This window comes from Mustela putorius, unplaced genomic scaffold (assembly GCF_011764305.1).
Source record: "Mustela putorius furo isolate JIRA1106 unplaced genomic scaffold, ASM1176430v1.1 tig00000224_pilon_pilon_pilon, whole genome shotgun sequence".
Taxonomy (NCBI): domain Eukaryota; kingdom Metazoa; phylum Chordata; class Mammalia; order Carnivora; family Mustelidae; genus Mustela; species Mustela putorius.
Window position 1 is genome coordinate 24,804,124 of NW_025421321.1, and position 15,824 is coordinate 24,819,947.

Genomic DNA, 15,824 nt, shown 5'->3' on the forward strand with positions numbered 1-15,824 from the left:
ATGAAAAGTCCAGAATAGGCAAATCTATATAGATAGCAAGTAGATTAGTGGTTACCTAGGGTTTAGAGAGGGAGAAGGGGGTAGAGAATGAGGAATTAATGGGTATAAGGTTTATCTTTGGAATGAAAGATGTTCTAAAATTAAGTTATGAAAATGGTTATATAGCTATGTAATTATAATAAATTAATTTTTAAATTGTGGAATTTTCCCCAGGAAGGCAATAAATTACATTAACAGGCTAAAAGACAACACCACATTTTCATCTCAATAAAAGCAGAAAAAGTATTTGACAAGTCTAACATTCACCCCTGATAAAATTCTCACCAATCACAGAGGGGAATTTCATCAACCTCATAAAGGGCATCTACGAAAAATCTACAGTTCATATCATTCTTAATGATCAAAAACAAAGCAATGATATCTGCTCTCATCACTTCTATTCAACACTATAATGGAAGATCTAGCCACTGAAATAAGGCAAGAAAAAGAAATAATAGACATCCATATTGGAAAGTAGAAGGTGGAACTCTTTCTTAGCAGATGATGTAATTAGCTATGTAGAAATTCTAGGAATACACAATAAAAGTATTAGAATTAATAAACAAGTTTAAAGAGGCCACAGAATACAAGATCAATATATAATAATCAATTGTATTTCTATATACTACTAACAAACAATTTTGGAAATTGAAATAAAAAATTTTAATATAAATATAAAATATTTAAAAATAAAGCTGACAAAAGATGTACAAGACCTAAACACAGATTAAAAATCACTTCTCTTTGCTCTGTGTCCCTTATGAAACTATAAATGCTCTGTGGTAGAAACCTCTTATGTCATCATTCTTTAGGCTTTGGCTACTTTTATATACACCAATTTAAAACTCAGACTTATAAAAATTAACAGTTTAACACCCAAAGGTACAATGTCATTAATCATGATGTATGACTTCTTCTGCAGGGTAACATGAACAAGAAATCAGTTATCTAATTATAAATAATTGTTGGAATGGTTTTTTGACTTTGAGTCCACTGAATAAAAGCTACAAGATTATACTCTGTATTACATCCACTAGGATAGAATACCAAAAATTGTGCATGCAAAAATATGAGACAGGCCATTTACCCACAATTCACAAATGATCTCTATAAGTATGTAAATATGTATGTTCATATGCATTATGTATATGACAACAAATTTTTCATGTTCAAATAAATGTAAAAGAACATTTTTTGGGGATACCTGGGTGGCTCAGTTGGTTAAGCCACTGCATTGGGCTCAGGTCATGATCCCAGGGTCCTGGGATTGAGTCCCACATAAGGCTCCTTGCTCAGCAAGGAGCTCCTTGCTCCTGCTTCTCTCTCTGCCTCTGCCTACTTATATGTTTTCTCTCTCTCTCTCTGACACATACATAAATAATAAAATCTTTTTAAAAAACACATTTTTTTTCAAACTGTTGAATTTAAAGGGCTTTGGAGGGAAAACTAATCAAAAACAGGCTGTATATATTTGACATCAAAAATTTCCACATAAAATGAAAATAATATGAAAAATTATCTGTAACTGTAACCTCCACTGAGTATATTCCTCCTTTACTTATACCTCTGTATTTATTTCTGAGCCTCTCAGTTCTTAAAAATGCAGTTTAGTTTTAAAATAAAACTATTTAGACAACAACTATCTAGACAACAATTAAATATCACCTAATACTGGTGAATTTCTCAGAATAAGATTCACATACCTAGAAAAGTAATAAAAGTTGGCTGTTTTCCTATTTCACTGGTAATTATACCTATTTAAGCATGTCTTAATTGCATGCTTTGACTTTTATTAAAACTTATGTTCCCTACTTTAAGCAGATCAGTCAAGGGGAGAAGAAAAAAAAAAAACCTTAGGGATATACTAATATCACTTTTAACTTCACCAATTTCAGAACACATCCAAGGGAAGAGTTCCTGGGTATTTGTAAGATGTCTGAAAATTTTTAAGCAAAATACTAAATTTTTCAATGTAAAAAAAAAAAAACCTGAAAAATTAAAACTACAAAACACTGCTGAAAGAAAATTTTAAAGACCCAAATAAATGTAGATATACCATGTTTATGGGTTCATTGGACCAAATATCCAATGTTGTTCAATATCTAATCCTGAACAGAATTTCTTATTGAAATTTACAATCTGATTCTAAAAATTTTAACAGAAATATGAAAGACTCAGAATAGCCAAATTAAACTTGATAAAGAAAAACAGAGTTTGAAGTCTAACACTCTATTGACTTTATAATAAGTCAACACTTACTATAAAGCAACAATAATCAAGACAGTGTAGTATTAGCATCAAGATAAACAGATCAGAGAAAGAGAAGAGACCTAAAAATATAAGAACAACTTATTTTCAACAATGGCAATTATGTGGAGAAAGTCCTTTTAATAAACTATCATGGAACAATTGGATAGCTACCAGCAAAAAAATGCCTTAACTCATACCTCGCACCACACATCAAAATTAACTCAAAATGAATCAGAGACTTAAATGTAAACCTAAAACTATAAAATCCTTACCAAAAAGTCATAATCATAATCATTGGAGTAAAAATCAGCAGATTAGAAACAGATTTCTTATGTATAACACTAAAGTTACAATCCATAAAAGAAAAACAAGTTCACAAATTGGACTTCAACAAAATTTAAAACTTCTCCTAGATACTCAAAGAGAATGAACAGACAAGCCACAGACTGGGAGAAAATATTTTTAAATCATGTATCTGATAAAGGATTTTTATTCATACCATGGAATACTACTCAACAATAAAAAAGAATGAAATACTGATAGATGCAACACATGTATGAATTTCAAAATAATGATCCTGAGTGCAAGAAGTCAGTCAAAAAAAACTACATACTATTTAGGTAAAAGTCTAGGAAAAGCTAACTAATGTTAGCTTTATTTATTTTTTTTTTATTAAAGATTTTACCTATTTATTTGACAGATCGATCACAAGTAGGCAGAGAGGCAGGCAGAGAGAGGCAGGCAGAGAGAGGAAGGGAAGCAGACTCCCTGCCGAGCAGAGAGCCCCACGTGGGGCTCGATCCCAGGACCCCGGGACCACGACCCGAGCCGAAAGCAGAGGCCTTAACCCACTGAGCCACCCAGGCGCCCCTAATGTTAGCTTTAAAGTGACAGAAATTAGACTATGGTTGCCCCTGAGAGGAAGCTGTGGGAGAGAGGAAGATGGGAAGGGTGAGGAAGAGTCAGAGAGAAGGATCACTGAGGGCAAGGAGGGAACTTTTGGGTGACACAAATGCCAAAATTTATCAGATTGTGTACATACATACACTTTTTACATGTATGTCAACTTAAAACAACAAAGCTGTTTTAAAAGGAAGTAGAACAAATTTGACAAAATGTTAACATCTACTGAATCCTGATAGTAAGTACATGGCTGTTGTATGTCTCTCCACACTTATCTTTATGCTTTGAAATATTTCCTCATTTAATGTAGAAAACCAAATCAAATCCCTCAATGTGACAGCTAAAGAAACTGAGTAAATAGCAGGGATGGGGTAGAGCCTAGATCTTTAATCTCCTACTTCCAATACTCCTTCCATTCTATCAGGAAAAAAAAGTACAATCTGCATACATACATAAGGTTCAGAGAAAAAAGCTTACCCTTAAATTTATTCACTGTCCCAATGTTTTGAAGAATTCTTCTAGGACTGTTTGCTGCAAAACAAGCCGCCTTTTCATATTCACCAAGCGACATTAATTCACTGAACCTACAGACGTTCCATTTTGTTATGCATTATGATAGTACACACAAAAAAGAAAACTAATTAGAATTGTCTAAAGCAGACTAAATACAGTAATATAGAAAAATCAAATCTAGATTCATTTATTCAGGAAGATGTTTCTTCACTCTTTCTTTAATATTCTGTCATTTTTTTGTATCCTCAGAATAAAACTCTCACCTGACAGAAGACTGAACCTTACCCTGTACTTTTTTCCTATAGTAATTATGACAAGACATAGAAAATGGAAAGAACTTGAACTGAATTCACAATGAGCTTAGATTTTTTTCTCACATATCGTCTGCAGATGAAAAGGGATATCAGACGAAAGGAGGGCAATCTGCTTAGAGACTCAGCCTATGGGAAACAGTAATTGAAACACCAAGAACGTGGAGTTGAAGATCAAGAGGTGTCCTTGGCATTCAGAAGCCTATGTCACTCTGCCAGACGTCAGACTCCTAATTAATAACAAGACTAACACAAGAAAAAAAAATAATAAGCCTCTACTCCTCTTACTAGGGCAGAATGTCTTCAAATCAGCCCTTACCCATAATTAATAAAACTATGGCAAACAGGATTTACAGTGTTACAAATGAATTTGACACCCTAGAGGAGAAAAACATCAAAATAATACTAATAAGCAAAATACATAAAACTTTTCATCTCGACAAGGCTTTTACTCTCATATCTAAACCTGATAAACTTGGAGATGCAGACAGTGTAAGGAAATAGCACAGGCTTTGGTGCCACCCCAAAATGACCTTTGCCCCTTTTTGTACTGTATCAGTAAGACAATCCACAATTAAAAAGTATTTAACATATGACTAGGAATATCACATATATTCTTTACATTTTGGACTCACAGCTATAAATTAACTCTTAAAGAACAGTCTTGGGTCTTTGTAAGCCTCTATCATACACTATATATAGTAACTTAAACATTAGGGAGAAATGAGAAAAAAATGACTGAATTAGGATAATCTGACTCAAGAAGACATTCTCTAAAACATTTCATAACATCAGGCTAATGGCTAGGAAATGCAAATATATTATATAAATAAAAGTTAAATATATATCCTCTGAAAAATCTTCTGGACTACCCATCTACTATTTTCCACACAAAGAATCTATTTTTTAAAATTCTAGTTTATTTTCCAATTTGTTTGCTAGACTAAAATTGTAAAAATGCAAAATCTAGAGACTATAGCTCACCAAGATGCTAAACAAATGCTAAACATGTAATAAATATTAAATATTTACTTAATATTTAAATAAATATTAAATAAATGTGGTAACATTTTAACAAGGAAAATCAAAGCTTTTCAAATATTTGCCTTTCAATGTAGCAAAGCAAAATTTCAGCTCCTTTTGCCTTGCCTGGATCATCTTCAAGCAGTTCTTCAACAATGCCTTCATCACCTATAATTACTAAAAAGCACCACAGAATATTTAAGATTATCAATCAGTAGAAAATAATAAATATATACATGTTTAATTAATAAACAACTTAATGCTATGGTTTCTAAAAGCACCAATCTCTTCCTAAACTGAGTGGCCTCCCTGTTTGTATCTCGAGTATTTTCAGGTACAGTTTTAGGTATACTCTCTTTGGCTTACCACATCTACTATTTATTTACCAATTATCTCTTAGCTGTTTAAGGAAGAAGCTCATAGGGTAATAGAGACAAAACAGAAATACTTTTTTTTTTTAATTTCTTTAAACTCAGCCTAGGAAAATCCTCACTCTTCTGCTTTCTGGAGGGAAAAATGATGTTTTCCATTATTTGTGGTAATTAAAAAATATAGATAAATTACCAGGTAAACTTTTAGTTTTCTGAATATGCTCTACAAAGTCTTCAAATGAGCTGCTCATATCAGATTTTATCCAGGAAATAAATGCATTTGAAATAATCTGCAGTCTCTGATGACTACAAAGGTAAAAAAAAAAAAAAAAAAATCAATATACCGAACCTAAAATCAAATAGTGGAGTAAAAGAATAAACACAAATAAAAGCTTCAAACTTAAAAAGTATATAATCAATTTTCATACCGAAACTGTAGTTGTTTGTTCAGATTTTCAGCTAAATCTCTCCGTTTTAATGTCATAATCATTTCCTCATCTAACTCTGCCTTCCTCTGAATTGGTACGTATTTTTTCAACATAGCCTGTTTAATTTCAGCATATTTATCTTCAAGATGTTTCAGGTATTTAGTGAGAGCAACTAAATTGACAGATTCTTGGAGAGTCATGCCTACGGGAAAAAGGAAACAAGTCAAAAATGAAACCATGTTTAGGACTCTTGTGCTCAAATGACAAGTCTTAGCAAAACAGATCACAGTTTGCTATGTTAAGAAATAATTAAGAAATGGTAGCATGAACTTATAACTTACTGAACATGAACAGAATTAGCACACAATTTTAAATATGTAGTAGTTTTAAATATATCATCAATGAAGGCTGATTATCCAAAACCTGGCATCTTGAAAAGTTCTTTTTAAGCTTTTTATTTTTTATATTTGAGAGAGAGAGAGAGTTTGTGCACAAGCTGTGGAGGGGGAGAGGAAGAGAGAATCTTAAGCAGGCTCCATGCTCAGTGTGTAGTTCAATCTGAGGCTTGATCTCAAGACTCTGAGATCAGGACCAGAGATGAAATCAAAAGTCAAAGGCTGCCTGGGTGGCCAGTGGGTTAAGTATCCGCCTTCGGCTCAGGTCATGATCCCAGGGTCCTGGAATCGAGGCCCACGTTGGGCTTCCCACTCAGCAGGAAGCCTGCTTCTCCTTCTCCCTCTGCCGCTCCCTCTGCTTGTATTCTCTCTCTGTCTCTCTGTCAAATAAATAAGTAAAGTCTTGAACTCAAGAGTTGGACGCTTAACTGACTGAGCCACCCAGGCTCCCCTGCATCTTAAAAAGTTTTAATAACCTCACTGTCACACCTTTCCAACCTTTAAATACCACTGTTAGTCAATTCCACCAAAAGCTTCTGCCTAACAATTCAGGCTTTTTGTCCAAAGATTTCTAACCAACGATTCCATTAACCTACTACGGCAAACCCCAGGGTAATCTATTTATTCCCTCCAAAGCAAAGTCTATAAAACCTGCCAAGCCCTCAGTCCCCAATCCCTCATTGTCCGCCCCCCCCATATTATTCATAACAACCCATTCACAACACTTGAAATGATTCCCTTATGCAGACCAGTTGGTTTTTAAAGGCATACATCAAAATTCTCTCCCAGAAACCTCCCTGGATTAATCCTACTCAGTTTTTAATCATTCCCTTACCCTGAATCCTCTCAGCATCTAATCAATTTGACTTATTCTCTACTTATTAATATGTACCTTATTTGTACTTTGACTCTCATAATTTTATATTTGAAAGTGAATCTAGTCCCTGCTTCCACCAAATGCAGGATGGTCGTCCAACCTGAAATCCTCTGGTATGTAGCAGTTCATTATTTTCAAGACAGAGCGTCTTCTAATGAAACCAAATCTAACTTCCTAAAATTTCCACTTACTGATTCTGCCTCTGCATAAACACTAGTTGAAATCCTTAAAAGTTCTGAATACAGTTAGCTATTCTCCAAGTCTCCCTTTTCTGCAATTCTTCTATCCACGCATCGTACAAACTTCTCAACATCCTGAGGAATTCCAGGATATATTCCAATTTCTTAAAATGTGGCTTAGCTGAAGATAAAGAACCAGTAAATGCTGACATCAATGGGAATCAACAATATTCACTAGAACTTAATACAGTATAGGTTTTTCATATATTATAGCAAGGATTCTCAAACTTGAGAACCATATGAAGGCCTTGCTAAAACACTGCTAAGCTCCACTCCACTCCCCCACCCCAACTCCCACCCCTGGAGTTTCTGACACAGTAAGTCTGCTGCAGAGCCAGAATCTGCATTTCTAATAGGTTTGCAGATAACATCGACATTGATGCAGGAACCAAACTCTAACAGTCCTTCCCTTATACTTTATATAATCTGGGCAGTCTGGAATTCTCTCAGTTTTTCAAGGTTGTTGAAGTTGTCTCATTCCTTTATATCCACCTGGAGTCCAGGCTAAAGTTGTTCGTGAAGTCTGGCTAAAGTCCTGGTACACTTGCAGAAACACACACTGCAGCACACGTAAACTGATTTGTATGATAGGTAATAACTGAAAACAGTTGGGATTTCAAACATTTTTAACAAAATGCATACCTGGAATAGGTTTTGAAGGATCTTTGGAGAAAGTATGATATCTTACTTCTTTTGCCTCATATTCTGCCCTAAGTTTTTTCATTTTGTCTATTTGCAATTGAATCTTTGAGGAATTATTTTCAATAACCCTCATTCTGAAAAAACAGAAAGGCTTTCTTACATTTCTTTCAAATAGTTTAGTTATTTAATCATAAGATTTAAAGTAAAACAGGTTAAATCATTACTTTACCTTGGCTAAGTATCATTTTGAACCATTATGGACTGAGGTGTTAAGTTTCTGAAACAATGTCCATTAAAAATTAACTAAACTCAAAAGTGAGGAACGGTTTTCTCTCAGAGCATCAATTAAAATCTTACACTACAATTCACAATCTTACTGGAAATGCGTACGTGTTAAACATAATAATCTGGCCATAAAGTACTACATGTATTCCCTATAGTTGAAAGTTACCTTTGTAATTAAAATTATTTTTGTAATTATACTAGCTTCCTGTAGCTGCTATAACAAATTGCCAAAAACTTATTGGTAGCTTAAAACAACAGAAATTTATTCTCCTACAGTTCCAGAGATCAGAAATCCACAACCAGTATCACTGGGACAAAATCAAGGGGTTATGCTTCCTCTCAGAAGCTCTAGGGAGGGGCGCCTAGGTGGCTCAGTGGGTTAAGGCAGTATCTATCTTCAGCTCAGGTCATGGTCCCAGGGTCATGGTCCCAGGGTCCTGGGATGGAGCCCCTGGGATACAGCCCCACTTCGGGCTCTCTGCTCAGCAGGGAGCCTGCTTCCCCCTCTTTCTGCCTGCCTCTCTGTTTGCTTGTGATCTCTCTTTCTCTGTCAAATGAATAAATAAAATCTTTTAAAAATTAAAAAAAAAAACACTTGTGATTGTATTTAAAGCCCACCTGAATAATCCAGGATAATCTCCCCATCTCAAGATCCTTAAAATAGTACCATCTATAACGACCCTTTCTCCAAGTAAAGGAGCAATTCCAGGTTTCCAGGATTAGGACCCAATATCTTTGAGGCCATTATTCAGCCCTCGATAGTAATTTTGAGCCTAGAGCTGGAGGAAGGATAGCACCTCTTTGTGATAAAACTGTCTTATTCCAGAAATGGGGATCTTAAAAACCAAGAGCTACCTCTTGGTATAAATTTCTTTTAAGCATCATTTGAAGTTCACTGTCTAGTTTATCACTGATATGTTGGCCCTGGGAGGAAATAACAGATTAAAATAAATTCAGTATATAAGTGTCAGTTTCTGGCAAATTAAAAACAAGTTTGTCAGTAAAGAACTGTTGCCCACATCTGATTACAATACAGAGTTCCTGGTCCCTACAGATGGCTCAGAGTAAGAACCTGCAGTATTCATGAAAGAGGGACTGTGGAAATAAAATACCCTTTGCCTTTCAACCAAAAACCTTATGATTGCAGAAGAAGAGCATGTTAAAAGTAAACAGACTCTTGGGGCGCCTGGGTGGCTTGGTTGATTAAGTATCCAACTCTTGATCTCAGCTCAGGTCATATCTCATGGTCAAGGGATCGAGCCTGTATCAGGCTCTGTGATCAGAAGAGTCAGCTTGAGATTCATTTTCTCCCCACTCCCTACTCACATTCTCTCTATTGAAATAAATACATAAAATCTTAAAAAAAAAAAAAAGAATTGAAGGCAAGGACTCAGATACTTACACATGAATGTTCATAGAGGCACTATTCACAATAGCCACAGAGGTAGAAACAACCCAAGTATCCATAAATAGAAAAACAGATAAACAAAATGTGGTATATTCATACAATGGAATATTATTGAAACTTAAAAAGGAATGAAATTCTGATATATGCTACAACACAGATGGGAAGGTAAGGAAGTTGTTGCTTCTTGCTGTAACTACCTGTAGGATCTCCTTATTTTTGACAATTTCACTATAGATCTAGTTGAGAATTTCTTACTATTTACAATGCTTAGGATTCTGGAGGGCTAAGAACCACTGTTTATAGTTACACTGACTAGGTAATATAACCAAGTAACAATCATCACCTTTGGGCTACTTACTAATATACTTACTTTGCTTCAAGTTGGATTGTTCTTTTCCTGTGATACACCAATGCTGTGGGCTCTGCTGCCAAAGCTTTAAGTTTTCCATGAAGACAAAATGCAGCTCTTTGGCCTTCCTTCACTGTCTCAATAAAGCCATCATATTCGTTTTTGATTGAAGTAAGAATGGATTTGTATGCAGTGACATACTCTATTACCTGAAACATTATTTTTCTGCCTATGATACTGAATTTTTTTTTTGGAAGACAATGGAACAAAAGCCTTGCAAACAGCATTGTAGATTATTTCTTAAATGGAACATGATAAGCAGTTAGAAGTCTTAAATTTTAATACCCAGGGTATTAAGACAACTAATATTTACTCAATATGCACTTTGGAAATCATTACAATACTATCAGCTTAAATATTTTTGCTCTACTTAGTATGAACACATATATCATATGATGTCAGTTAAAACCAATATCAGGTCTAATTATCTCAATTATATATCTTTGAAATATAATTGCCCATCATTCCTTACTATCTCTAAATTACGTCTCTGGCTTCATTCAGTCCTTAAAATCCTGGATTCCCTTCACCTCTCTGTTTTTCTAACCTATCAGCTCCTACTGGTTAATTAATACTCTCAATTCCCCAGTTGCATTTCTATTGCTAAGATGTCAAGTGCAACTATAGAAAACCTGCTACATATTCATAGTTTCCAATGGTGTGTATAAGTACAGATTATCTCCAGAAGGATAATAATAACAGAAACAGTGGGTACCTGCAGAGAAGCAAAGAGGAAGCAGGGTTTGAGGTGAACAGGACCTAACTTTCCAATCTATATTCTTCTTTATTGGTTTTCTTTTCTTTTTCTTTATTATTCTTTCTTTTTTCTTCCTTCTTTCCTTCCTTCCTTCACTCCTATCTTGTGTATGCATTATCCACACAAAAATAATTAATAAGCATTTCAATTAAAAAACAAAAACTTATAATTTATGGTTTCCAAACTCTGCATATGAGGATTTTAGAAGGGATCAATATGTATAGGGAATAGATATGATCAATCCATAATTTTCCCTGAAAGCTGAATATTATGCTGTCTACTCCAGCTACATCTCTAGTCTCTATTATCCCCCACAGGTTTTCTGTTAGCTAAACAATATCTAAAAAAAAAATTATCTGTTCTGGAAGAGATCTGGTCTATCAAGAAATAGTACAAAGAGATCAGTGGTAAATATTAGTAGAGAATATGTGAATGGGAGATACTGATTGTCTTTTTGACATTATTACCCATCTACCCAAACCAGGAGGACGGCCACCCAGGAACCTTTAATGAAACAGAGGCTATTACTCTGTAGTCTTCCAAATTAAATACCCCACTGTTCCTGGCCATCTTCCACTTCACATGCCTCTAGGATATGCCACAACAATCCAATATAATTTGGGTACGTTAATGGAGAGAACAGACTTGTAATGACACCACAATCAGCTCCCATACTTGCTTGCTAGAAGACACAAATTTCAGAAGAACACTAATAGGAACTGTCAAGAATGCACAGGAAATGCATAAAAGGAAAGGAAACACACTGGCATGCTACAGGTAGAATCCAATTTTGCTTGACTCACAAAAATATTTAAAATGTAGGAAATTTCACCAAAAACTCAATTTCCATTTCTTCTGAAAACTGAAAACCTACCAACATGAATCCCCATTCCTAATGGCAGTAATCAGCTAGAACTTTAGACTACATTGGTTCTTCATTTTGCCACAGCACTCATGACTCCTTATTCTCTTATAGCCAACCAACTTAACCCTGCCATATGGACTTCCTGGCTTTACATCATTCAAGTTTGAGGGTCAGGTTTTCATTAAACTTGAGACTTGGTAAGAGGGGTCTGAGCGAGAAGAGGAAGGGTAGTCATTCCACCTCAGCTTCTATATATGGACACAGGCTACCTGTACATGCTACCAGAAACACAAAAAACAGCCATTTCCAGAGGATAGTTGCCTCCATAATTCACCCTCTTCTATAGATGCTCACTCTTCCTAGCTTTGGTCTTCCTTGCTTACTAAGTATTTGGCTCTTTCTATAACCTACCCTCAATTCTTGTTACAGGAGTCTCAGGTCCTCCTTGCTTGACTTAGGCACCATGCACTTGCAAAATCCTCTATGTGTGATTCTAAGCAGAATTTGGGATTTGTTCTCTGATTCTAAGTACTCAGAGATGCAAGTTAATACTTTCATCATTGCCCAATTAGATCCTTCCAAGGTAAGGAAGATTGGAGAAGGCAGTCATTAATAGCTTTTTAACAATCAAATGTGCTGGAATAACATGAAAATGGAAAGATCAGAAACCCTTGGGTAGCTCAGTTGGTTAAGTGTCTGCCTTTGGCTCAGGTCATGATCCCAGGTTCTGGGACAGAGTCCCACATCAGGCTCCTTGCTCAGAAGGGAGCCTGCTTCTCCCTCTGCCTGCTGCTCCCCCTGCTTGTATTCTCACTCCCTGCCCCCCCCATGCTCTTTCTCTGGCAAATAAATAAATAAAATCCTTTTTAAAAAAAAGGAAAGACCAATTATATTGAGAAACTAGAAGAAAAGTTTCTCTTAAGTACCAAGTAATTTCTATTTCAGACCCCTCTCAGTCCTGAAGAACAGGATTCTTTACAAGGCACAAATGTACAACTTATTATTGTACAATGGACAGATAGTCCACATGGAAGTCTTGGGAGATAGGGCGAAAAGGACTACAGATGTAAATATTATCTTTTATTTATTCCCATGTCTTTTTTCTAAGAATTAAATTAACTAACACCACCTCCAAAATGACTTTACTAGAGCTATACTAATTTAAAGCAGACAGCTCTTCATGTAAAAAATCTTCCAACAAGTATCAGTATTTGGGCATGCCAAGATAAGCATGTCACCATTATGATAACTTTCCTCTGCTGGTTTCAGGTAAGTAGAATCTTAGCATGATTCTTTTTTTTTATTTTATTTTTTTTCTTTTAAGATTTTATTTATTTATTTATTTGACAGAGATCACAAGTAGGCAGAGAGGCAGGCAGAGAGAGAGGGAGAAGCAGGCTCCCTGCTGAGCAGAAAGCCCGATGCGGAGCTTGATCCCAGGACCCCAGCATCATGACCTGAGCTGAAGGCAGAGACTTTAACCCACTGAGCTACCCAGGTGCCCCAGCATGATTCTTGATATTGATGCAACCACTCAAAACACTGCCTTTAAACAGTCATACGATATATTCCTTAATTACTCAAAAGCAGTATCACTGATCATAATGACATATAAAATGAGGCTAACCTGCCAATGTACCAATTCTAAAAGATAGTGTTTTTAGATGACTTAAAAGAAAAGACTGTTTATTTTATACTCTTATGAATACTCATCAATTTTCTTAATTCCACTTACAGGTACAAATCACTACTTTGTGCTCATTTTTCCTTAGAGTGATACACTATGTTTTTAATTAGAGGAGAAAAAAGATTCTTGTGTATACTGTTTAAAAATTAAACAAAAGGGGCACCTGAGAGGCTCAGTAGGTCAAAGCCTCTGCCTTCAGCTAAGGTCATGATCCCAGGGTCCTGGGATAGAGCCCCACATCCAGCTCTTTGCTCAGCAGGGAGCCTGCTTCTCCCCCCAACTCTGCATGCCTCTCTGCCTATTTGTGATCTCTATCTGTCAAATAAATAAATAAAATCTTTAAAAAAAATTAAACAAAATACTGAGTTCCTATTTTGCCTGTGACTGTTTTACTCAGAAACCAATAGTCCACAGAATTCTTTTTTTTTTTTAAGATTTTATTTATTTATTTGACAGAGAGAGAGAGAGATCACTAGTAGGCAGAGAGGCAGGCAGAGAGAGAGGGGGAAGCAGACTCCCAGCTGAGGAGAGAGCCCAATGCGAGGCTCCATCCCAGGAGCCTGAGATCATGACTGAAGCCAAAAGCAGAGGCCCAACCCACTTAGCCACCCAGGCACCCCAAGTCTACAGAATTCTTAAGATAAATAATTATTTCTTTTGGGTAAAGAGGAAAGGATGCTGATTCCACTTATTCAACTGCCAGGGCATCTTCCAAGGAGGTTAAAAAACGGTAAAAAAAACAAAAACAAAAAAATAAAAAACAAACAAAAAAACAAGGAACCAAAGGGGAAACTGCAATTGTTTGTAAGGAAAAATAAGTGTTTCTAAAATCTTAAAAAGCAAGATCAAATGTTATATAAAGCCACAACATTTTCTAAACTCCTCTATTTCCAGTGTTCGGTCCAGTCAAACCTCTTGCCTACTGGACCTATCAAGACCTCTAACTCACAAAGGGTTCCACCTTAATAAGCTAGATCCAATCGAAGCCAAAACTTACAACAATTAGCAGGTTCCTGCTTGGCAACCCAATCCCTAACAAATCAGATATTTTTAGATAAAAGACCAAAAGGATGTTAGAAGGCACAACTAAGTTGTTGCTAAAAAACTGACAGCCTGTACTCAAGCTAAAACAATCAAAACACTCATTAAGTGTCTAGTGATAGAAATCCAGCACTGTATTTTCCCCATTCATCCCTTCCCAATACACTGGATGAACTTCTCAAAATTGACAAACGCCGTGTACTCAACAAGCAGTGATATCACTGAGGCAGGAATATTAGTTGTCAAGACAGACCATTTCCACCCCATGAAAACTCCCTCATCCTATGAGCTTTGATACCTTATCAAAAACGTTTCGGTATATGATGTAATATTCATCAGCAGGTCCTTCCTTGTTACAGCCCACTCTTTCAGTTTCTGTGATTATGTATCTTTGCATACTTTCCAAAAATTCCTTGTCACTCCTACTAATGATAGGAGGGAGAACTGCATGTTTATTTATTTCTTGAATGGACATATGTCACAATCTGCACACTTGTTCACCAGAGAAGACTTAAGTCTTGACTCGTTTTTCCAAAAAAGCCAAACCTTTGGCAAGCCTGAAAGAAAAAAAGACCATCAATTGCTTTGAAGCTTAAAATAAATCAAGTCATTTCTAATAAGTTTATAAAAAATTATAATATAAATTTAATTATAATATAATTTAATTTATAAAAAATTTAATTATAATATAAATAAAAATTATAATAAATTAAAATATTTATCTTAGAGATAAATATTTCAACCTATGAATTAAAAGATCTTAACTATTCTACTGTCAAGTGCTATACCTCTGGGATAGAAATACCAAACACCAGTCAATAAAGAGCTTTTTAGGAACCAAGCCTATCTGTCATGTGATTAGATGGTTTCTTATGTTTAATTCAATACTTTCTAACAGAAGGTTTACCACTTTGCTTGCTTCACATGAGAAAAGCTGTTTGGAAGCCTCCTAATGATATAAACAAGGTCAAATACTTCTCTACCCACGTGCTTACTTGGCCTAGGTAGTCATGATAGCTACAAACAACTCACGAATTTATTTTATTATAAACTTCATTAAAATTCTTATCTGTAAAATAAACATACTAACTAAAAAGTAAGAAGTCAGAACTTCCTCTAAAATCCATCCATCAATGATATCAAAGGTAAGAGTCCTCTTCCAGCACAGTTTCAAGCTGCTACATTCCATTGCTCTTTAAATAAAGAATCATTATCCAGTTGAATACAGAAGTTGATTCCTGAAAACTATTCACATTAACACCAAACAGAACCCATGGCTTACTGAAAAATATCTGGCAAGACAAAACATTTGAACTCTTCCCAACTCTCCTTTACCCATGAATATTCAGCTATAAAACTTGGAAAATAGGGAGCCTGGGTG

General features: G+C 35.4%; 1 protein-coding gene across 5 annotated transcripts in view; it reads right to left on the reverse strand.

Moving 5' to 3' along the window:
* Nucleotides 1–15,824, reverse strand: part of CLHC1 (clathrin heavy chain linker domain containing 1) — a 39,393-nt gene that overhangs the window by 17,347 nt on the left and 6,222 nt on the right. For 2 of the 5 annotated variants that reach the window (XM_004775664.3, XM_045077847.1), the window contains exons 2-8: nt 14,742–15,000; nt 10,055–10,242; nt 7,992–8,125; nt 5,839–6,040; nt 5,604–5,716; nt 5,123–5,216; nt 3,670–3,776 (exon numbers count right to left, since the gene is read on the reverse strand). In XM_004775664.3, coding sequence (XP_004775721.1) covers nt 3,670–3,776; nt 5,123–5,216; nt 5,604–5,716; nt 5,839–6,040; nt 7,992–8,125; nt 10,055–10,242; nt 14,742–14,918 — 1,015 coding nt within the window. In that variant the 5' untranslated portion in view covers nt 14,919–15,000. Of the gene's footprint in view, nt 1–3,669; nt 3,777–5,122; nt 5,217–5,603; nt 5,717–5,838; nt 6,041–7,991; nt 8,126–10,054; nt 10,243–10,808; nt 12,383–14,741; nt 15,001–15,824 lie in introns of those variants that run through there. The other 3 variants (XM_013047401.2, XM_045077848.1, XM_004775668.3) reach the window with 3 other exon arrangements.